Source organism: Onychostruthus taczanowskii, unplaced genomic scaffold (assembly GCF_017590055.1).
Source record: "Onychostruthus taczanowskii isolate IOZ18803 unplaced genomic scaffold, ASM1759005v1 scaffold9, whole genome shotgun sequence".
In the NCBI taxonomy this organism is placed as follows: Eukaryota; Metazoa; Chordata; class Aves; order Passeriformes; family Passeridae; genus Onychostruthus; species Onychostruthus taczanowskii.
The window spans coordinates 424,428-446,063 of NW_024506993.1; the positions used below are offsets into that span (position 1 = coordinate 424,428).

The 21,636-nt window shown below is 50.6% G+C and overlaps 1 protein-coding gene across 2 annotated transcripts; it reads right to left on the reverse strand.

The window, feature by feature from the left end:
• Positions 1-496: 496 nt before the first annotated feature.
• On the reverse strand, positions 497-6,162 carry THUMPD3 (THUMP domain containing 3). Of its 2 annotated transcripts, none has more exons than XM_041426032.1 (9): positions 5,866-6,162; positions 5,438-5,515; positions 4,414-4,932; positions 3,435-3,565; positions 2,897-2,966; positions 2,395-2,510; positions 2,099-2,206; positions 1,780-1,903; positions 497-1,575 (listed from the first exon to the last, which is right to left on the reverse strand). In XM_041426032.1, exons 1-9 carry the CDS (start codon positions 6,076-6,078, stop codon positions 1,444-1,446), a joined length of 1,491 nt encoding a protein of 496 aa, XP_041281966.1. In that variant the 5' UTR covers positions 6,079-6,162; the 3' UTR covers positions 497-1,443. The 2 variants fall into 2 exon arrangements, with proteins under 2 accessions (XP_041281966.1, XP_041281965.1); XM_041426031.1 differs by having other exon boundaries at positions 2,099-2,209.
• Between the last annotated feature and the right edge of the window lie 15,474 nt (positions 6,163-21,636).

Below are 21,636 nucleotides of genomic sequence, written 5' to 3' on the forward strand. Positions count from 1 at the left end.
CCCGGCCCGCCGCGCGCAGGCGCCAGGGGGCGGCACGGCCCTCGGCGCATGCGCTGCGGGGGCGGAGCCCTGCGCGAGGGGCGGGGCCCGGCGTGAGGGCAGCGCGCCGTGAGGGCAGCGCGCCGTGAGGGGAGCTTCCGCACGGAGCCGCCAAACGCTCATTTCAACGAACAGACGGAAAACAGCGGCGGCCTTTGCACTTGGAGCCCTCAGCTCTTTGTCATGTCTTATCGCCCTGAAGCCTCCGGTCACAGCTCCTGTGACTAAGGCACTGGGCTCACCAGGGCTGCCACAAACCAGTTCTTCCTCAGCCAGTAAGAGTTTTCCTCTCCCGATCTCAGGGTGCCAAAACATTCCTTCACCCTTCAGCTGTAGATTCACAAGCACTGTATTATCTTTCTCACACATGTGAGAACACTAAAATTTGAGAAAAATTAACTAGATATTGGAAAATCTGAACATGAACCAGAAAAAGAACACAAGACTCATCTCTTTATGCAAAACTTCTGAAACTTTAATACTTGTTAATTCACCTCTGAACAGTTCCACAATCTTAGCATGAACACACGGTAATGGAAAGGGCAAACTAGCAATTTGTTTTCAACCTCTGATGAGCAGAGTGGGAGGCCTGAGAAATCCTAGTATGGTCATATTTGCAACAGTATTTTTGTGAATACTGTGACAGCATAGCCGTGGTAGTTAAATTACCTAAGAAATTCAAACTGCCACCTTGATGCATCCATGGTAGACACCAAAACCGTGAACTTTTTAATACAACTGCTAAAAGAACCTCAAATAGTAACTACAGACTGTTTTCTAGGGCTGTGTGTTACACCCTCAGCCATGGCAATGCAATACCAAAACCAGATCAGACGTTTACTGGTAATTAGCCCTAAGGTGAGGTAACAGGCAAGAGAACCAGAAGCACAGCATACTGTTTGCCAACTGGAATTTGCTTATCAGACCACAAAAACCAGATACTGGTTTATCATTAGTTTACATTTGAGCCATGGTATAAATTAGAAAACTACATTAGAGATACTACCTCTGAACCCTTTAAGGTGACTGTCTTAGTAGTACTGTTAGTAATTTGAAGATACACCTTGGTAAATAAATTAACTGTTACACCCAGAGCTGCCTCAAGATGTTTTCTACTGTAAGCAGAAGAAATAAACGTTTAACTGAAAAACGCAAGAGAAGATTCAAGCCAAGGACATAATTACCAATTCCACTAATGAATTTCAGTTTGGGCGGAAGGGAGCAGAGGCAATTTAAATACAAAGGTTTCAGAACACACCGCAGAACTGGCAGCTCTCAAGTCGATCCCTGGTTTAGTGTTTGTGTGACCATTTCTCCAGAGGCTGTTTGGTTTGGAAACTGACCGAGTCCGCCCTCAGGGGTGTTTCAGCAGGGCACGGAGGGGTCTCGGCTGGCTCCAGGCGCTCACCGGCAGCACCGAGCCTCCTGCGCCCGCTCCGAGGTGCGCCGCAGCAGGTACACGGCAGCGTGCAGGCCCCCCACGTTCACCCACACGGTCTGAGCTCGGCGCCAGATGTGTCCCATGCGGGACAGGGCCTGCAGGCCAAAAACAGCGGCACTGATTATTCTGTATCGCATCTGATGGGCACGAAGGACTTTCCAGGTCCAATACTGAATTTAAGCATTACTAATGATAGCTCTATAAACGGAGTGTCTTTTGTAATGATGGCAGCTTACAGTTTTTCCCTCAATAATGTATTTTGAAGTGCAAACAGTTTGATTTTCTCTCACAGAACAAACCTTGGCAAAGCATTTCTTGTCCTGGGTAAGCAGCACAGCCCTGCCTGTCCCTGGGGCGCAGATCCGGCCCATCTCCATCAGGCAGGCTGGGTAGAGGTCCCAGTTCTTCTTCTTGGACCCTATCCTGCAAGACACATTCAGACCCCACTGCGGCCACCGGCCCCGGCTCAGGGTCCACGGTGCCTCGGCCACCAATCTGCCCGTTCAGGAGCACTGTTGCTTTCAAGCTCCTTTCCAACACAGGGCTCCTGACTGCTTCCCCAGCGGCCCAGCTCAGTCCGTGGCTGGGGGAGCCCAGCCCCTGGCCAGCACAGCTCACCTCTTCCCGAAGGGCATGTCTGTCACCACGATGTCCACAGAGCCCGTCCGCAGGGGCAGGTTGCAGATGTCCCACTGGACAACGTCCAAGGGAACGCCCAGGGCAGTGCTGCTGCAAGAGCAAAGGCAGTGCCCTCAGACACAAGCACTCAGAAGGTCTTTACTCTGGCCAGGTCTACAACGTTGGCAACAAAATAAACAAGAAAATAGGAACCAGACGCTCAAGCGCATCAATGCAAAGTGGATTTCTGTGCATGCAGCACTGCAGGAAAGGTAAACCCATCAGGCTCCTCTCACCTGTCCTTACTCTCGTTTTTCCTCAGTAAGGAGCTGATGTTGTTTGCTGCTCTCTTCACTGCCTGAGGGTTGTTATCCCCTGCAATGTGGTAGCAGTAGGGCCATTCTGCAGCTCCCTGGGAGGGAAATTATAATAAGCAACATTAGCATCAACATTGCTTGAATGAAAAAAACCAGAATAATTTCTCAAACAAATGTGACAGAATACAACAAAGCGACTGCAAGTGGATGGCTGGAAATTTAGAATTCTGTAGCAGATAGCTGTATTTTACACCTTTAAAGCTCAAAATACTTTTGGATTTAGTCTCCTCCTGCTACATCCTATGGAAGGAAAATGAGGTCATTTACAGAAAGTATATTTGCATCTGTTCAAAAACTGCTGAGACTGGAGCTTACTATTCAGTCATTACTAAGAAGATTTACACGTATTATTCAGCTATAATAGAATATAGCTAAGATAGAGACAAGTTTAATTTAGTTTAAAAAATCAAGGAAGAATCACCTCTATTGGAATCGCACCTGTACCACACATGGGATCAACTATGATATCTGTGGGCTGGGGATCACAGAGTCTGAGGAACAGAAGAAAAGATATGGTGAGAAATGTCTTAAAAACCTGAATTTCTGTAAATAAGGGAAAATTAACTATTTTAATCACTCCACAAAAAAACTTGATGTGATTATTTTTTCCACTAGTTAAATCTTTTTTATAACCAGCAATGAAGTGAAATTCTTTCAAGACTGTGGTACACTACTTTGAAACTTGTCTAATACAGCAAATGTTTACTTTCCTTGGCTGGGAAACACCCACTGTTATTACAAGGCACATGGTGTCAGCAACTCCAGGGTTTTTTTATTTATTTTTCTTTAAGAATTAACAGAAATGGTTTCTGAGGAAGCAGTGGGGGAGATAAAAGGTTTAAATTTATTTTTCGAATTAACAGAAATGGTTTCTGAGGAAGCAGTGGGGGAGATAAAAGGTTTAATTTCTGAAACAAAAGCCACTGTTTCTTAAACAAAAACACTGTAACTGGCCTGACCTGAGCATGCCGTAAGCCAGAGTGGAACGCAGCGTTGTGGGCCCGAAGTGTGTGATATTCCGTCTGTGGAGGCTCTCCTCAGTTAATGCAATCCCCACCACGACTTCGCTGTTGTGAATATTCAGAAGGACCTAAAGAAAAAACCTGAAGTGAATTTCAGGAGTAACAGAAGTTTTCCACAGAACTCCTAGTAAATACTTACAGGAATCTTAGATGGCAATTTAAAATCCAGGAATGACATATAAAAAAGGTTTTCTTCTTAGAAGTAAAGCAAAGCACCATTTTAACAAGACAGAATTCAGGTGAGCATTCACACACTCTCTCATTCACACCAAATTTGTTGCACAAGACTTCTCAAAGTGCTATAACCATTGCAGCTTCTTAAAATATTTGGTTTTTAAATCTGGGGCAGAGGCCAGGTAAGTCCTGCAAGACACAGTGAAACATCTGCAAAAGCAGCAACAAAAATAATTTGTGGTGGGGACTAGATTAACCAGGAAGGTGAAATCTCACTCCAGGGCAGCAGCCAGCCCTTAGTAAACCAGCAAGAAACACTTAGGTCTTTCTGCCCCTCAGAAACGGTGGTTCCTCACCACCAAGAGGCCAGGGGTGCCAGTTGTATTTTCCCAGCCTCTGCTCTCCCCTGACAGAAAATAAACACCTGACAATTACTGTCACCTTCTTCTGTCCCCTTCACCCCTCAGCCGGCTTCCATTTGGAGCATTTCCTGGTAACTTAGACTGCTATTAAGCAGTGCATTAGAGGAAAGATTTACTGAAGGTGAAAGCAAAGCTAGTGCTTGCATCAGAGAACACACATAATGTTGCCAGGGAAAGGAACACTTCAGAAAGGCCAATTTCAGCATTACCAGTTTTCAGTTCCAGAGTCTCAGGAAGGCAGTTTGGAGATCTCTAAGCATCAGAAAGAACTAAAAATTGGTACTGCAGAAACGCAGGTATTTCCAGGTATGCCACTATACCTCCACATCAAAATTAGTCATGTCAGCTTTCCACTGGAAGTGCTCCTGCACGGCTCCACCGAAGTCTCTTGCGGCCTCGTTGGACGTGAAGCTGTGCTTGTCCCCAGCTCGGCTGCACGTCACTCGGAACCTCAGCACCTTGGCCTCTCCCTCCCCGGTGTGAGCGTCACCAGCCGCGCTGCCGCCCTCAGAGCTTTTCACATCTGACTGCTCACTGTCTTCCTCCCCCTCCACCCCATTTCTGGTCACTCCCTGGGGATTCTCTGCGTCCTGGCCACCAGTGGGTTCCACAGCCCCAGGGTTTTGGGCACAGTCCTCCTGGTCATTGCTGCTATTTTGGTCTGCTCCTCCCTCTTCTCCACCATCACTCAGCTTCCCTCTGCTTGCAGGACTCTGCAGATTGTGTTTTTTGCGTTTTGTCTTTTTCTTTTTCAAGCTGTTGTTCAACTCCCAAACTTTCAATGGATCGGTCCAGGGTAGCTTTTTAACCAAATCTTCCAAATCCTTTAGAGCATCTTCCTTCAAAAGACAGAAGAAGTTGTGCTTTGAAGTTATTCCATCCTTTTAAAAGTTATCCTTTATTCTGAGGCCTCTCAAATTAGTTTATTAAACACTAACTACACGTTTAAGCAAAGCTTACAGGTTTTTGTCTTTTTTTGCTGTAACTAAATGGAATTACACTGAAAATCACAAGACCCACAGGATTTCGTAATTCATCTTGTAATACAGACAACTAACACTGTATTAAGTGACCAAAGTGACACTTTACTGTTCTATGTCTGTGACCTACAAACATAGCATCACCTCTTACCCCAGATTTTGCCAATGTAAAGTATTTAACTGCAGAAATTATGTTAGATGACATGGCCACACTTCCATTTACAAGCCAGAAAAAGGGAACTAGATAACATCACAAATTAAAGCCTTGTTAAACAAACAGAGTATTTTGATACTAGTCTTAAATTAAAAACCCCAAACAACACTCCAAACCCCAGAACCGACAGAAAAAGGAAGAGTAATTCACCTTATTTTCCTTAAATTGATAGTCTTTGAATTCCTGAACAACAACAAATAAATTATCCACTGACCTCAGACGATGGACCTGGAAGAGACGAAAAGGTGACACATGACTAACCGCGTGCCGTGGGGACTGTGTTTACTGTTGTCAGAACTTTGCCATCTTACGTCGAGGTTTCAGAGACTAAGGTTTTCCACCTTGAGTCCCCACAGGAGTTATCACTCTGCGTCCCTGCACTGACCCCATCTACCATTCCATCTCCCCCGCTAAAGGCGGATACCGCTGCTGCACCCCGGCCGGCCGTGGCGGCTTCGCACACCGAAGCGTTCCGCTCGGAGGGGCTGGGACCCACCGGACCGAACCGAACCGAGCCGAGCTGAACCGGCCACAGGGGAACAGCGGCGGGCGCAGCGCGGCAGAGAGCTCGCACGGACCTGAGGCAGGCTCCGGGCCGGGACCTCGAAGTAGATCTTGCCCCGATCCTTGCTGATCCTGGAGGCCGAGCCCAGCTTCTCCCGCACCTCCTCGGCCGCCGTCTGCTCGAACCCCGTGGGCACGGTGGCGCCGATCACGGCCGCGAGCTCCGCGCCCTCCTGGGCTGCGGCCGGACCCGGCCCCGCGTCGCCGGCCGCCTCCGCTTCAGCCATGCCGGGCTGCCCGGGGAGGGAGGGCGGGCGGCCGACCACCGGATCCTCCACGCCCGCCGGCCGCACCGCGCCAGGCCCGCCACCGGCCGCGGGGACCGCGTGTCGGCCCGAGCGGCCCCGCCGGTACCGGGTGTCGCTCCGAGCGGCCCCGCGGGGAGCTGTGTCGGACCCTGGGCCGGGGCTCGGCGCGGCTCGGTGCGTGTGCCCGCTCCGTGACAGGGTCATTCCGTTCCCCGGCGGAGCGGGTCAGTTCCCGGCTCCAAGCCCCGCGCTGAGCTCCCGAGCTGTGCTGCCGCGGTTCTGGCACCCCTGTGCTGTGGGAGGCAAACCGTGGGGTGGCCATTTCTCTTTTCGTTCCTTGCCGCTCAGTTTTCTCGATGGTTGGGCTGTTCCCTTTGGCGTGTTTCCAGAATTAGAATTATTGTTTAAGAAGAATCTAGTGGCTAAATGTCTTTTTGCAGGAGAGACAGAGAGGCCAGCCTACCTGCCATGGCCATGTCCCCGTCACTATGACCAAGTGTGAGCTGCATTAAGCTGAACAGGCACAATTTCCCCTCCTCATTTCGGGTCCCAAAGTCTTTTACACCCAGCACTGCAATGACAAATGTAAACACGACTTGTCCCTGCAGCTTCTGCCTCCCCAGGTGCAGCACGTACTGTCAGCAGCACCGTCTGTGTTCATTTCCCCATGTGTGTTCTGGTTCCACCATCACATTTAGTGTCCAACAGGAGGCCTGGGGCACTGCTCTTGCCATTGAGCCTTCTGAAGCATTGCTTTGCTTTCACGTGAGAAGGATGAGGGAAGGTGTAGGTTGACTTGTGATTCAAGCCTGAAAATACAGGATGAAAAACGTGGAATTTGGGTCATAAACATGACGGAGAAAGTTTGTGAAATGGCTTTCAATGAGAATTTCAAAGTAAGCTAATTACAGATTTCAGATTTTGCTCAGCTTTATCCTGCAACAACACCTATAGCAAGGCAGAATTTTGTGGTTCAAGAGGGACAACAAGCTCAGATTGCTGAGCTGTGTTCACTAGCAGAATTTTCAGCATCTTTTGGTGAAGTTGTTTGCGAGACACTTAAATGAATTCCATGTGTCTGGCCTAGCAGGAGCAGCTCTGACCTTCCCAGCTGGCCTCACACTGGAAGGTAAGAAGCAGGTGAGAGCTGCAGCCTGCTCTGCTACAGCCTTTGGAATCTGACCAGTCACCATTTCAGAACTGTTTCTGGTTCTGGCAGGTTCTGTAGCAGCTCTCCCACTTGTGTTTTGGGAGGGGAGAAAATATGACAAACTCTTCATGACCAAACCAGAGCTGTGCTTTGTGTCCATTTGAGCCCCTTCCCAGAGGCAGTGGGCTGAACTGGCTCCCAGGTTCAGCAGCATTCCGTTAAAGTGAGCAGGTGCCTGTCTGGGAGCTCCATTTACAGGGAACAGTGGTTCCTGATGAGCTGGCAGCATCGTTTGCATGGCTGGCTTAGTGCACACCTGAGGAGGAGCAGTGCTGTGCACTTGTCTGGAAGGGTTTGCACTCCAGGTCTGTCCATTTGGAAGGCACATACCAACAGCAGGCTGGATCCCAGAGGATGCTGAGTGTTTCTGCACTCCCGCTCCTCAGGGCTGTCAGTGGAATGATGGACACAGCAACTTACCAAGGGGTCCTAATATCATCCTGGAGTCATCATTATTTGTCTCACAAGACTGGCACACAACTAAAGAACATTTGCCATACACTTCTGTTATTAAAACCAATAACTTACCATGTAATTAGGACCAGACCAGGTTTCTCCAAGCCCCATCCAGCCTGGCCTTGAACACTTCCAGGGGTGCAGCAGCCACAGCTTCTCTGGGCAGCCTGGTGGCCTCACCACCCTTACAGAAAAGAATTTCTTCCCAATATCTAATCTCATTACCTAATTTTTTCTCAAGTTTTACTACTTTCATGTGTGTGAGAAAGATAACATAGTATGGTGTTTGGGAATCTACAGCTGAAGGATAAAGGAATGTTATTGTGACACTGAGAGATGAGGAGAGAAGTGAATTAGCTGCTTAAGGGTTACTGGAGGGGGAGGAATTAGTCAGTGTTTGTGGCAGCTCTGGGGAGCCCAGTGCCTTAGTCACAAGAGCTGTGAACTGAGGCTGCTGGGTGATAAGATGTGACAAAGAGTTCACAAGTTTAAGCAAGGAATTGTTGTCAAACCCTTGTTGCTGGAGATGTGCGGTTAACAGGGGACTGTCCTTCCTTTCCTGTCCCCAGTAGATTTTGCACAGGAACAAACAAGCCATAATTGCCAGCTTGTGCTGGGGCAGTGTGGGTGGCTGCAGGGCTGCTCTGGGAGCTCAGAGCAGTGATGAGGCCACAGAGGACGAGCAGCTCATTCTACAGAATATGAGAGGTGTGCCCAAAGTGTCACAGTGGTCAGCCCTGCCATAGAGGTCGTGCACCTGTGCCCAGGGACCCAGCTTTGTCACCTGTGAGATCTGTGAAATGGAAACTGCTGAGGGAGCCTCATCAGCAAGAAACTCCATGCACACACAACCTTCCCACTCTGAGTTTCGTGAAAACAGCGAGACACGTTCCAAAGTCTTGCTTAACTTTTACCAGGATAACTGAAATTAACTTATTGGATTTGATTAATTAATTTTTAGGGCATAAATGAATTTAGAGAATTGAATTTCCAATATGGAAGTGCCAAGTTATGCTTGCACCTTCTTGCCTGGAAAAACTGCTTGGTTTGAATTCATTCATTTCAGAGCTGCAGAAAGAATTTGGTGTGAACTGATCTGGTTTGTCTTGCTGTGATAGGCATGTATTGTATAAATTCCATCCAGCACTTGAGTTTGCAAGGGTTAAAGTTCTTCAGGCTGCTTCCTGGCTCCAGAGGTTACTTTTAAAAATTTAGGTTTGTATTGCAATACTGAGAAGTGAAATCAAAAATTTGCCCTTCCAAAGTAAACATGCTGTGAGCAGTACAGGAAGCTTTTCAGAGAGAGATGCACGAGAGGGTGCCAGGCTCTCCCCTCCTTTGGGCTCTTGAAGAAGGTTCTGCTTTCAGGGACTGTGGCAAGGCTGTGCCACTTCCTCCTCGGTGGCATTGTGGCTGCGTGCTCTGTGGTGCTGGAGTTCCTGCTCTTGTGCAGTACCTCCCTGCTTCCCAGAAGGTCACTGCAGCAGTGAGGGTCAGCACGGGGATGTGTTCAGATCACCTTTTAACCTGCAGCATCTGCTTCTGACCTGACACTCCAGCTTACTTCGAGACACCTTAGTGAAGAGAAGCTTCCTACACACATAATTAAATTAAAAAGCAGGCAAAGATTAAGTAGTTTACAATTCAGAATTTTTAATGGGATTTTAACCTCAACTGGTGCTGGCAAGGTCTGAATGAAGTGTGGGGAGGCAGCCTGTGGTGTGAACTGCAGATCGTTCAGACAGGGCTAATGGGGTCCAGTCCTTTGTGCTGCCTCAGTGGCCTGTGTGAGGAAGGAAAGAGCTTGCACAGTTCAGGACTTCTTCCTTTTCCAGGCAGGGATACAACTTAATGGTCTTGAATCTGCTTTGGCAGGCAGGAGACTGAGATTGCTCACAGTGCTGATGGAGCTAGCATGAGCTTTAAAGAACGGAAAACTAATAAACCCTACAGTCATTTTTAACAGATCTGGAAACACAATTCAGGAATATATAATCTCATTGTGACCCTGCAATGTGTATTGTTGTATTTTTCTGTTACACCTGATTAGCTCCTACCAAGTCCAAAATGCCACTGATGCTAAAAATATACAGCCTTGGGAAGTTACCACGGGCACTGCTGAGCATCTTCAGAGTCTGCAGCTGTGTTTTACTAATGCCTTTGATCTGAAGCTTTGTTTTCCTAACAGCTAATTTATTAGTGAGCAAATTGAGGCTTTTGCATACTAACAGACTCGCCAAGTATCACTTAGGGGCCAGAACAGAGGCTAATGGAATTATAGTCTCTCTTCCACACCCAAAAAACTGCCCCTCTTATAAAGTCAATTTAATTATTCTCTAGGATGGAATGTACAAGATGTGTAGTGTATTGCAATATCAAAAGAGTTCAGTTAATTTACCTCTGCTAACCTCTGTGTGACCCTGCTCTGGGGACTTGAGGATCTGTCACTCCTCTTGCTGTTGGCTCAACATCTGTGGTGCTAAGCCACACATTCAGAGGATGCACTAACTGCTCCTATTGCTGATATTTTGAGCTGAGAAGAAATCAGTTTCAGGCTCTTTTCCCTGGAAGCAGGGTCCTGCATTCCAAGCAGTGGCACACAAGTGCTGTAACCTCTTTCCTTGTGAGCCAGCACAGCCAGCACAATCAGAGAGATCGCCTGTACAAGAGCTGCTGTTCAGGCCTGTGTTCCTGGCTAGTGGGTTGTGTCCAGCTGATCGTTGGTCGTTGCTGTGGGAGGAAAAGCAGAATGGTTGCAGTGCTTAAACAGACCCCAGTGACACGTGAGGTGCTGTGTGTGTCTGGGCGTGAGCATCACCGTGTCCTGCACAGCAGCTTCTGCAGAGCACGGAGCTCTGCTGGCTTTACTGGGAAATCCCAGCTCCTTAAACAGCCGAAGCTTGGCAGGAACTGGAGTGACCTTTGTGCCAATGACTCTGCTGGGATTTTTTTGGCCTGCATGTAACCTCTATGGGCATTGCAGTTGGATATTGTGGCGGACAGCTCAGCTGAATTGTCAGCTAAGTCCTGCAGAGAAGATTTAAATTACGTTACTGAATGGAAATCCTTCTGTTGGGAATAGTGAAAGAAAACTGGCACACGCACACTTAAAAAGACATTTTTGGGGGAGCCTGAGGGTTTGAGTTTTATTTTAAAAAGTCTGATGTACTAGTTTATTTCTGTTTTAAACATGCTTTTAAGTGGGAAACCTACACTGTCTTTTACCACGTGAAACAAACAGTTTGATCGCCTCCCGAAAGCCCATTTTGCACAAACCTGTGCCTGTGCTTGGGGTTTCAAAGCAGGAGAGCTGCTGAGGATGCAGTGGGGGAGAGTGGGCAGGAAGCTGCATGGGAGACACCCTGCAAGGGGCTTTCCCTAAACGATGTGGCTGAATCTCAGGTGTCTTCTGTGGGGCTGTGTGACCACACACAAACACAAACAGCTCCAGCAGTGCAGTGCAGGATCTAGCTACACCCTCTGTGCCTGCTTGCAGCTCCTTCCCCTGGAAGTGCAGCAAAGGGAGCATCAAGGTGAGAAGCAGCAATGTGCAAACGCTGCATTTCCTGCCCTGCGAACCCAGCATCTCCCTCCTGCCCCAGGGCTTGCACAGCTCACAGGGACTCACTGAGAATTGGACATGCTTCACCCTGCTGCGAGGGGACAGCCCCTCCTCTGCTGGGAAAAGGAGTAATCCTGGGTAGCACGTCTGCTCACTGCTACCCCTTCATCCTCAATCATTTTAAAAGGATGATGTCAGTGAGGTGAAAACTCCGATTTGATAATTAAGTTTCCATTCCCAACCCGCAGGCCCCGGCAGGGTCCTGTGAAGCACCAGTGATCTGTGCTATTCTTCATGAAGTTGCATGCTCTTCCGGGCCAGAGACAACCCCCTGCACATGTGAATTTCTGGGTATTACTGTGATGAGTGTTCTGTCTGAGCAGATATCTGACTGATTCCTTAACAGATTCTGCAGCACTGGCTTTTTCAGAGGCTGGGGGGAGATGCCTTCCAAGTTAGACAGTGTTTAACTCAATCTGTGAAGTCAGCCATGGGGAATCCAGGCTGCACTTGAAACCCAGCTCTTTGGCATTAAATCACAGAGATATTTTAAAGTGAAACTGGGAATGTTGTGCAACTCTGCAGAGAGCAGAGTCCAGAACAAACTCCAGGTTTAAATTTTCTCACTGTTTTTCTGCAATTTAGTGATTTGTTTGTTCTATATCCATGACTACATGGCTGCAGACATTATCATCAAATGTGGCTCGTATGAAATACTTGCAGCCATGGCAGTAATTCGAGGCTCCTCAGCCTCCTGGGCTGTGGATGCCAATCCTCTGGCTAGGGTGTCCTGCTCTCTAGAGCTGCCCCTCCAGCGTGCCTCACTCGGGGCTGGAGGGAATCCCTTCAGCAGGGACAGGGATTTGACTGAGCTGCAAAACAGTGAAGCCAGAGAATCAATGCTTGTAACTTCGGAATTCTGAAATGTGATGATCTTCAAACTCATTTCACAGTGGGGGAAGATAACCCTTGTTGGAATGAATCCAACTTAAGCACTGACATGGGTCACTCACCCAAATTCCTACCTGTAAGATTTTGGGTGGGAGGGTCTGGGACTCCCTCCACAGCTCTGAACCCATCACCTCTGTGCATTCATTGCTCCTGTGGTGGGCCTTGGCATCCAGCTCTGCTTCTGATGTGTCAGGTGAGCTGTGTGTAAGGGCTGTGATACACAGGGGACAAACTGCGTGTGGTGTGTGGCTCCTGCATGGGGTGACAGTATTTAATCTGTTCAATAGTTGTGCCTTGTTTTGTGGGGTAAATCAGTAGGTGGAAGTGAGCGTTAGGGAGGTGCCAGTTGTCCCAAATTCTTGGTTTTCCTTACCCAGTGATTTCCCAGTGTTTCATGTCTTAGGGGAGTGTGGAGGTGTCAGTCACTTTCTCTGCTGACCTGGTTCTTCTTTTTTGACCTGGATGAGCTGTGAACTGGAGCTGTTTTGGATAAGAAGTGACAGTTGAGGGAAGAGGGAGCAACAACTCATCCTCTGTACCAACCTGAACCACAGTCACACAGCAACCCATTTGTGGATTAGTGGGATTCAGTTTAGTGTGAAATATGTCAAAACAAAGATCTTGCAGTGTTGGTAATGAGGTTTTGTCGCAGTTTTGAAGCCTTTGCAGGAGTGTTTCATGCTGCTCCCCCATGGCCTTGCTCAAGTTGGTTATGAAACTGTGACCTTGTGGGTGGTTTGCTCAGGAAATGGGGCTCCCTCTGCTCTGGCCCAGCTCCCTGTGCATGCAGCAGCTTCCCCGCGAGGCTGCAGCACGCTCTGCTGCTGCTGTCAGCTCAATTTCCTCCTCCTAAGAGCACGCCAAGGCCTAGATCTCAAACCCTGGCGATGAAACAGCTCTTGGAAGAACCTAGAGCAGGAGTGCAAGAGGACACGGGAGGGAGGCCAAGACTGCAGAAACAAGAGACAGTAACTGCCCGGATGGTGCTTGGGCAGGACCGCGGCTTCCAGCGCTGCTCCTCAGTCCAGCAGAAAGGAACGGGCTCTCAGTGCTGGGCACCACCCTTCGCCTTTTTCTGTAAATATTTCTGGGCTCTCTGCACGTCTGCCTGGGGAGAAACTAGCCATACTCCAGACAGAAAGAGAAGCAGGTGAGCAAACCTGAGATGAGCATGCTGAGATCCCGTGGAGCCCAGGCCATGCTGCCTGGGAACAGGAGGTTTGGGACTAGTTCATAAAGAACGGGGGTCTAGACCTTCAGCCAGAGACTGAGAAGAGCTCTGCAAGTAGCTCTTTTGAGTAGAGGGAGTGAAAGGGTGGAAAAATAATACCCTGAATGCAGGTAAATCCACACCTTGTGATAAGGTGAAATGCAGGCTTATATCTACGACTTGTCTGGCATTTGATGCATCCTACAGAAAGTCAGACTGTGAGCATTGGGGAAGCTGTGTCCTTTGGACGAACAAATTTACAATTAAAACAACAGCAGCTCAGGATTTTGCTCTCCTTTGACATTTGAGACTTTACCATGCTCTTGGACTGTATTTTTCAGGATTTTTCTCTGCAGCTTTGAGGCAGGGGAGCTTAATTAAAACCTGAAATGAAAGGTCACTCCAGCCTTTATTTCAAATTAAAATCCCCCACAACATGTTGCCTCTCATACAAGTACTGGCTGTGAGTCCCTGGGAGCGAGCAGGCTGTGCTGTTTGTATTACAGCTGAGGTTGCCAGTTAGATCTGACAGCGTTTTGCACCAATCCTGGGCACGCGGACAGCTGGCACAGAGCAGCTGAGTTCCTGCTTTACACATGTGTTTTGCTCTGCCCCTCAGATCTGGGAGCTGCTGGATACAGCTGCATTCCTGCAGTGGCAGTGCTTTGGAGCAGGAGCCCTACAGCACAGGGTCGTGTCCTTGATGGAGAGAAGCTGTGAGAGCTGGCAGGTATCTCACCTCTGCAGAGCTGCACAGCAATGCCACGGAGCACAGAGCCTCTGGAGTCCTGCTGCAGGGAGAGAGGGTCAGTGCTGCAGGGAGAGAGGGTCAGTGCTGCAGGGAGAGAGGGTCAGTGCTGCAGGAGAAAGGGTCAGTGCTGCAGGAGAAAGGGTCAGTGCTGCAGGGAGAAAGGGTCAGTGCTGCAGGAGAAAGGGTCCGTGCTGCAGGAGAGGGGGTCAGTGCTGCAGGGAGCCAAGGTTGCTGCCTTGTCTTCTGTCTTTTCTGGAAAGCAGTCATGGCTATACTTAGAACATTCCTGATCCTGTCTAAAGGCAAGGATTCACATGCAGCTCAGGAGCAGCTGGCCCACCCCAGCAGTGGAGGCTGCATGCACAGCTCTGCTGGGCAGACCCACGGTGCCTTCCAACAGCTGCTGCTCTGCCACCTCCACATTCCACAGGGCTGTGAGAGCAGCACAGTCGACACAGCATGAACTTAGAAAGAGGGGAAGGAGAAATCAAACATCAGGGTGTAGCTGAACAATAGCAGGGTTGCTGTTTCTGTTGAAGCTCTTGGAGCCGCCCTGACAATTCCCCCCAGTGGCTGCAGCTCCAGCGACCACAGTGCTGTCATTGCAGGGTACAGCTCTCCAGCTGGAGGGGCCTGCTCACACACAGCTGGTTTTACTGGTGCTGTTGAGAATTCTAGTTTTCTGGGCCTCCGTGTTGTGCGAGCCTCCCCGTTATCGATAGCATATCTGTTACGTGACACTCATCTGTGCTCTGAGGCTCTGCCAGCACTGCAAGGCAGCTCAAAGCACACAGCAAATCTGCTTTAACTGCCTTGGAACAAAAGCTTAATGTAGTGTGCAAAATAGAGGGAGACAAAAAGGATAAAAATCAAATTAGATTCGCTGTGCACACAAACTCTCAAACCCAAAGCACAGTGATGCTGGTCATAGAGGGAAGAAAACAGCTTTAAAAACAGGGCATAAAAGTGGATTGCTGTCCTCGCCTCACTCTGGGAGTCTCTTTGTGTCCTGCAGGCACAGGCAGGCTGAGATGCTGTGGTGGTGCAGTACGCCTTCCCTGCCTGCCCCAGGCAGCTGGGTTGTGCCCGTGGTGCTGATGAGAGGACAGTGCCGGTTCTGCCAGCCCTCATCCCTGAGGGCAGCCCCTGGCTGAGCCCCAGCTGCAGTGTGAAGGTTCAGGGCTCCCTGAAGCTGCAGCAGCTTCCCTGTCCTACAGCTGAGGCAGGGCCTGGGGCCCTCCCGGGGGTGGCAGCCTGGCTTGGCCATGGGGACACCTCCCTGCCGCCGATGTGCCCAAGCCCTCTGCAGATCCAGGAGGGCTCGGCCAGGTCCGGATGTGCTGACACAGCTCATGTCAGCAAAGTGCTTATGCTGCTTCAGCTCTTCTGGGAAGGTTCGACTGATGCTGCTCCAGTAAACAGCCCTCCTTCTCCAGGGAAGTACATCTCCATCAGCAGATCTCCCTGGCTTCAGGTGTTCCCTGCAGGGCTGTGCCCCCAGGCCAGAGCTGGCACTGATGGTGCAGAAGATTTGCAGCGTGTGTTGAGTGAGCCCTGCAGGAGTGTGAAGGCCTTGCTGCAACCCTGTTCACTGCCTTGCATGAGGGTGTTGTGCCAGTGCTCTCCTCTCCTCTCTCCTCTCCTCTCCAATTACCAGTTTTCTCCTGATTTTGCCACGTGAAAGTACAAAAGCACACGCACTGACTTATGCCTTGCACCAAGGACTGCCTTCACCTCCCAAGGCCAGGCTGGGTGTCACTGGGCCTGAGCAGAAGGCAATGTCTGAGGATACAGAACACACGTGGTGCAGTGGGGCAGACTCAGCAGGCCATTCCCTCCTCTCCATCCTTACATGCCTACAGCTGTGATCATCCCAACATATTTTGCATTCAGTTGAGTTGGTGGAGGAAATCAGAAAATCCACGCCTGCTAAATTACTGCTGAAGCCAAGAGCCTGGGAAGCAACTTGTATGTGGAAGTGCTGGTGTTTTCTTGTGTGCGCCCAGTGGTGGATAATGCATGGGATGGACAGTGATGCGTGCTAGCCCAAGTTCCTGATAAAAGCTAAAAAATCCCTCTGGGGGTGCTGCTGATAGTGACTGAGACCTGAGGTAACAAAATCCACCCTCAGTGTGGTGCTAGCCCAAGTTCCTGAGAAAAGCTAAAAAATCTCTGGGGGGGCTGCTGATAGTGACTGAGACCTGAGGTTACAAAATCCAAACTCAGTGTCTCGCTGCTGCTCTGGCGCACAGGCCAGGTCACTGGGTCTGTGTGCCGAGCTGTGCTGCTGTGAAGGGGCACTTAGAAACACCCCAAAACTTTCCACTCTTTCAGGAAATAACACTTTCATGCTGGAATTTGCAATGAAGTTGTGAATGTGCCTGGAGCCCGGGGCTTCTCCAGGAAAAGGCCCCTTTGGCCAGCTGTATTCAGCTCTAATGAGAGAGCTGAATTCTCCCTCAAAGCTGTGTTTTCCATTTGGCCCCTTTCCCCCCATCAATCGCTGTCAGTTCAGACAGAGGCCCCACATGCGGCTTCCCTCGGGGCTGTGTGCCGCCCGGGGCTGCCGGGGAGGACAGCCTGCCCTACTAAACTGCATCTCTGAGCCACGGAACAATAGCGCTTTGTGCGAGCGCACAGAGCGAGCTCAGTTTCCCAGGCTTTTCCTTTTCTCCTGTCCCCGTCCCGCTGGAAGCCCCCGGCAACGCAGGGCCGGGCAGGGGCTGCGGCACCGAACAAAGGGAGCGCGGTGGGCCCCCCGGCCCCTGCCCCCAGCTGCAGGTACCGGATCGTTTTCCTCCAGCACAACAGACCGAGGAATCTGAGAAAAACGCACAGCAGGATGCAGGGAGGGCTGCAGCCGCTGCTGCAGCAGGTCTACCTGCAAGCAGCGCCCTTGCTGCAGCCCTGCAGACACGGTGGTGGCACCGGGGCTGGTTTGGTGGGCACAGAGTGCTCTGGAGCCCCCGTGCTTCGGGGAGGGCTCCCTGGAGGCAGATGGAGAGGCTGGAGAGGAGAGCTACAGAGCGAAGCTTAAAAGAAATCAAACTAGGCTGAGTCTCTGCAGCAGCTTGGGGGTGCCCCTTCACACAGGCAAGACTGCAGGGCCGTCCAGTCTGCACACAAGGGGATGCTCCTTTCTGTCAGCAGCCTTGAAAGCACCCCCAGAAGGAAGCAGGAATGCTAGCTCCACTTACAGACGTGGAAATGGGGATGTGGGCAAGACCTCGGTGTCCCAGAGGAGCCCGTTTCTGTCCCAGTGGGCCGTGCCCACCCGCCTGCCCCTCCTGCCCCTCGCTGCTGCCGAGGGCTCGGGCGCTGCTGGAAGCGCTGGGCCCTGCAGGAACGGGGCTCGCCCTGCGTTCTGGGCCCTGCAGGAACGGGGCTCGCCCTCCGTTCTGAGCCCTGCAGGAACGGGGCTCGCCCTCCGTGCCGGGACCTGCAGGAACGGGGCTCGCCCTCCGCGCCGGGCCCTGCAGGAACGGGGCTCGCCCTGCGTGCTGGGCCCTGCAGGAACGGGGCTCGCCCTGCGTGCTGGGCCCTGCAGGAACGGGGCTCGCCCTCCGTGCCGGGCCCTGCTGCCAAACCCAGCCAAGCACCAGCTCAGGTGGGCGTGCTGGGATGCGCAGGGCCCCAGTTTGGTGCCGGGGTGTTCGGGGCCATGGTGGCCAGGCTTGCTGGTCCCGCTGGGCTCTGAAGGGGCCCTTCCACAGGGCTCACAGCGAGAGCTCCCGCAGCTGCTTTCCAACTGCTCCTGCACTTAGGAGCTCTGCATCCCAAAATGCCCAAAACTGCCGTTCGTGGGTTTCACACTGCAGATGGAGAGTCGGAGATCCTGTGTGACTAAATTAATTGGGAACAACAAACAGCAGGGACCCAACTATTGGAAAACACTGGCAGCCCAGCCACCACCGACGCTGGAGCTTCCTTTGCTGCAGCACGACCAACTGCCCGCAGCCTGCAGGGCAGACCTGAGGCTGCTGGCATCATTACCCTGGAGCTGCTGCCTTCTGCTGCCCATGGCCTGTCCTGCCTGAGCTGCTGTGCTGTTGGCCTCGTCCAGAAAGGCAGTGGTGGGGAAAGCTGTCTCTTATTTATAGCTGCATAGTCCCACGCAGTGCTGATCTGCAGGGTGCAGAGCCCCCGGTGATGGAAATGGATCAAGGATTAGATGTATCTTGCATGTGACAAGAATGGGCTCAGTTCTACAGAACTGAAAAGAGTTGCCACCATGTGACCAGAGCGGAGCTGAGAACACCACTGTGTGTGTCAGGTGTAACACCTGCAGGCTCTGGCCTTGTGTCCATAGTCATTGATACCTCAGGAAGCGATTCATTGGCTGTAAACAGTAATTCAGGGAGGGTAAAGAGATGTTGTTAAAAGAGCAGCAAGCTCCTCCTCTTGTGCAAGTTCTTTTTTTGGTCTGTTGCTACAGCAACTCTCTACCAAGAACAAAGATGACAGCAAGATATTAAATTTTGCAGCAACTCAATTGACTCCTGATTTCCCTTCTTTTTTTGCCTTTGGTAACTGAATCCTGCTGCACTAATTGTGTTAGATTTCAGATGGAAATCGTGTGACAAGAATTCCTGTGTTGCTCTTTCCTCCTTCCCCTCAGAAACCAATTAAATCCATTTATTTAAATCCAGTGGGTCATTATAAACACTGGGTTTCTTGGCCTTATTTCTTTTGCATGTGAACATCATGTATTTTACCCACAAATCATATTCTGTACCAAAATCCCCAAAGCCTTGATATTCTTTAAAAATAAACAAACACTTCTTGGCAAGTACTGTTTCGGCAAAGTTCAGTGTTAGCCGGTGGCACAGACCAGAAATGTAAAATCTGAGTAACTGCAACAGAGGTCATCTGGATTTGGAAATGTTAAAACTGGTTTTAAAAATGTTAAAACTGCTGCATTTCAGTTCTCCCTCCCCACAGCCTTGTTCCTTGTGGGGCAGAGCCTGAGGAGGCCACGGAGCTGCACGTCTGGGGTCACGTCTGCACGTGCAGAGCCCGGGTCCGGCGGAGCAGCGCCTGACATGGGCCTGCCTCACGTCAGGAGCTGCCACCTGCAGAGCCCCAGCCCTGGCCACGGAGCTCCAGAGCACGGGGACAGCCTTGAGCTCTGTCACTTTGTGTGTGACTGTCACCTGTGTGTGCTGGGTACCACAGGGCTGAGGGAGCTCAGCGCTGCAGGGCTGAGGGCAGAACGGCCAGTGGAGTCAGTCTGAGATGACACAAAACATGACTGCTTCTGGCACTGGGATGAACCCCTGGGAAACATAACCAGGGGAGAACAGCACCATCCTACGAGAGCAAAGCACGGGTCAGGTCATAACCAAACTGCAAATCCCACTGCACCAAACAGCAGAGGTTTGTACCCAAACTTGAAGAGAATTGTGCCCACATGGTGGAAGAGGAGATGGTGGGACCACGCTGGATGGTGGAAGCCACAGCTCTCAGGAGTGCAGGGTGGGGTATCCTCACCCCTGGGGAGGGAGAGGATGGGGGAAAATGGAAGAAAATGGAGGCAGAGAGGAACAATAATAATGGAGAAAGAGGGGGTGGTGACTGATGGACATAAATTATTACATATTTAGCTTTCCTCTCAATCAGTGGGAGTATAATTAACAATCTGGTTCTGGCAGCTTCAGCTTCAGCACGGTGTGCACAGGAGGGATGGGCCCAAGAGGGGTCTGGGCCACCATGGTTTAGCACAAGATCAAAGCTGTGGAAACGGCCCAGCAGAATAAACAGAAACAGCTCCTGCTGCTTTTCCTGGAGAGCTGCAGAAGCACTTCTTTGGGGCCATATGTAGTAGAGGGCAGAGGGCTGCAAGCCACCCCACGGGCAAGGCTTAAGCAGCACTGGGGTTTCACACCTCGGATGCCAACACTAAAAGGCCAGGTTGTGCAGGGCATGTCCTCCCTGCGAGCCTGGCGTGGGTGCTGCGTGCCCACCGCCGGCTGAGCACCAGCTGAGGCTGCGAAAGCGCAGTTTTGACCACAGAGCCTGGGCAATCTCCCTGAGGAAACCGAGGCTGCACATCTCTGGCAGAAGCTGCTCACGAGAGCCTTTTCACCACTGCTAAGCCCTGTGCAGCGTGGCCACGGCCTCGTGCACTTACAGCAGGCTCTCACTGGTGGCTCCAATGCCTTCTACAGGAGGATTAGAGCTACTGGGAAGAATGGCTGTTGCCTTGCCAAGTTGTTTATCATAACTCTTCATGCATTTAGTCACATGTAAGTATTCCCATTTCTTACAGGGACTTGAATTATTGACCAGTGTAAAGCTGAATTCTACTGGTACCACAAGGGCTTAAGATGGCAGCAGTGGAAAAGGCTGGGATCAAGGTGGGTGTGTATTTTAGAACACTCTTTTTCTTCTCTGAATATTCATGGCCTCAAGGATACTACACATGTATTTTTGGAAGATACCTTGCTACTTACAACTGAGCTGTTGGTGACCTGAATAAAATAAAAATCAAAAGCAAACTTCTGGGATACTTTACTTGAAAAACAACATGCATTTCCACATACAGAAATCTTTGGCTGCAGTTATTTTGGGTGCAAAGGCAGGACCCATTGATGAAACTCTATCAGTGCCAAGCTACAACTGCACCTCACTACGGATATAAAAAAGGGAACAGAGCGTGAAGCAGTTTTCTGTTAATATGACAAGGTAACAGCACTTTGCTGGCAGGAAAGAAGATGTAAGCTTCAAAAAACAAAGGTGATGTAGTGCAGCACCAATGGCTGCTGTGTTACGTGTCTCCAGCTCGTTTACTCTTACACTGGAAAAGGTGTGTATGGAAGCCTTTCCCCAGCTGTCCAGCATGCTGTGTCAGAGCCATGCCATTCCCACATGGGACAGCCAGCAGGGCTGGCTTCTGCTGCCCTGGCTCTTATGGATTTTATCCTCCAGCTGACCCTGCTGCAGCTGAGTGCTTTCCTGCGTGGGCAATCTGTCCCAGTGTGGCTGGTTTACTCAGGCCTCGTGAGCCTGAGGCAGAGCCCACACCTCCGTGGGACCCTCGAGCCTGGGCTGGAATAGTTTCCATCACCAGGCAGGGATTTACAGCAACTTCCCAGAGAGGCTGCAGAGGGGTTAGCCACATATCAACGGCCAAAGTCATCCCCCTTCCCAAACTTCTTCAGCCCAAGGAATGGTACAAGGGATTCTGCCTTTCAGAGACCTGAGGAAGGCAGAAAGACCAAGGGAGAGTTGGGGTCATGGACAAGCTGCCTTACTCTGGGATGAGTATCAGGCACTCGTGTAAGGTTGTGAAGGGTTTCATCAAACAGCTTGGTGTCCGTATCATCTGTGGCTTGGTGTGGGCTCTGGCTGGCTCCAGCCTTCTCTGGCAAAGCTTCACCGGTGTGAGAGTGGGTAGG